Genomic DNA, 1881 nt, shown 5'->3' with positions numbered 1-1881 from the left:
GCGGGCAGCTTTTTGGCTCAGCAGTTGGGAAGGAAAGAGCCTCCATCCAGGCTGGTAGCTTGGGAGACACAGGGTGTCAAGGATTGACCTCAAGAGGCTGAGAAGTGGGGGTGGGCACCCACGGCCTCCTCGAGGTGCCCCCAGGAACCTCTTCGGCTGGGTTAGGTCTAATCTCGGCTGGGCAGTTCCACTCACCCTCCTGCCAGCGGCCATGTCTGACCTGAGCACAGCTGGGTCCTCCCGGAGAGCTCACAGCTCGTGCTGCCAGCCCCGCCCAGCGGGAGGACGAGGGCCAGGCCTCCTGTCGCTGGGGTAGCCAGACACCCGGGGAGCTCCTGCTGAACGCCCAGCCCTCGCCCAGCAGGTCTGAGCTGTGCTCACTCGATCCTCATGCCTGTTAGCCCCATTTTGCAGACCAGGAAACTGAGGGTCTAAGACGTGTCCCAAAGCCGACCCCAGGTCACACAGCTGGGGCTGCCATCAGGGCCGGAGGGTGCAGACCACCGAGCCGGCCCCTCTCACTCCGGGGAGGGTGTGGAATGAAGCTCCTTCTGTGATACACAAACGAAGCCTTGATCTTAAAAAACAAATAACTTTAATACCAGTGACACCCATGCACAGGGTGGGAGTCCTGTCTTCCTCGCCCACAGGGCCTCCTGGGAGAGCTTGGCACACTGCCCAAGAGGCTGAGCCCACTCAGGGCAAAGGAGGCCACAGGCACCTTCCTCTATGCAGAACCATCCACCTCCCCAGCTGGTCACATGGCCACATGGTACTGGATGTGCCGGGGCTACCCCGAGTTCCCACCGCAACCCTAGCTTCGAGTGGAAGCCCCAGAGTGTGGGCTCAGCTCCCCCTCAACCCGGAGGGGCCCAAACTGGCCACAGCCATGCCCACTAATGGGCCCTCCCACCTCACAGGAACACCAGGCACCAAGGAGCTTGCCCAGGAAAGACATGATTTGCTGGAGAAGGGGGGTGGGGTGGGGGGCCCATACTATCTCCCTCTCCACCCCTCCACTCGCCTTTGGAAACCCTGGCCGGGGGTAGTGGGCCAGAGTTCCAGATATCAGCCGACCCGTGTCCCCATTTTATAGATGGGCAGCCTGAACCCCAGAGGGTACAAGACTTCCCCTCCCCCTGGCTGTGTTTAAAACTATGGAGGATACGGAGCCTCCAGCAAATCCCATGGCCTTTCGGCGGTCCCAGGTCAGCCTCCACTGGGAGTGGAAGCAGCAGGGGTACCCCCGGCAGTGCCATGTGGAGAAGCTGGGGTGCACTAGGAGAGGTTCAGTTCTGATACCAGGAGGCACCGGGGCTGCCTGTCCTCATCATAGAGCCTGGACAGGTGGCCAAGAGGGGCCTGGAGCTCTGCCAGGTGGAGGATGCGCAGTGAGTGTCACTGGGCAGCCCAGACACGGGAGAGCCTGGGTGGTGGGTGGGATCCCAGGGAAGCACTGGAGTGTTGGCTGGGTTTCTGGAAGCTTCCAGGTAACAGGGCCAGCTTCCTGACTGCACAGCGTGGGTGTGAGCATCCCCACTTCACAGCTGAGAAAAATGAGGAGTCAAGGCTGTGGCCAAGGTAACCCGGCTGATGAGTGGCACCGGGCCCAGATCTGATGGAGTCCCCAGCCCTCCGGTCTGGGCTGTGGGCCGATTTATGTTGATGTTGGGTGGATGAAAGGTGGCCCCGGGGAGGTCACGCCCTCTGTCAAGGGGGCGGAGCTTCACAGGCTGGAGGGCTGGGCCAACGCAGGCCCCGAGGCGGCGGGCACACCCTCGTCCTCGGACTGGTCCTCGGGGCCACGTGCATAGGTGAGCACGATGGTCACGGTGGCGAAGGTGGCGGCGTTGACGGGGAAGGCGCGCAGCAGCGTGGACA

The 1881-nt window shown here is 62.4% G+C and overlaps 1 protein-coding gene across 1 annotated transcript in view; it reads right to left on the bottom strand.

The window, feature by feature from the left end:
• Positions 1–576: 576 nt before the first annotated feature.
• Positions 577–1881, bottom strand: part of LOC102243875 (mitochondrial basic amino acids transporter-like) — a 7249-nt gene continuing 5944 nt past the window's right edge. Inside the window, exon 5 of the mRNA XM_014549048.1 lies at positions 577–1879. Within this exon, the coding sequence (XP_014404534.1) occupies positions 1727–1879 (153 nt within the window). The 3' untranslated portion in view covers positions 577–1726. The remainder of the gene's footprint in view (positions 1880–1881) is intronic.

Source organism: Myotis brandtii, unplaced genomic scaffold (assembly GCF_000412655.1).
Source record: "Myotis brandtii unplaced genomic scaffold, ASM41265v1 scaffold535, whole genome shotgun sequence".
NCBI lineage: Eukaryota > Metazoa > Chordata > Mammalia > Chiroptera > Vespertilionidae > Myotis > Myotis brandtii.
This window is presented reverse-complemented; position numbering and strand designations above follow the sequence as displayed.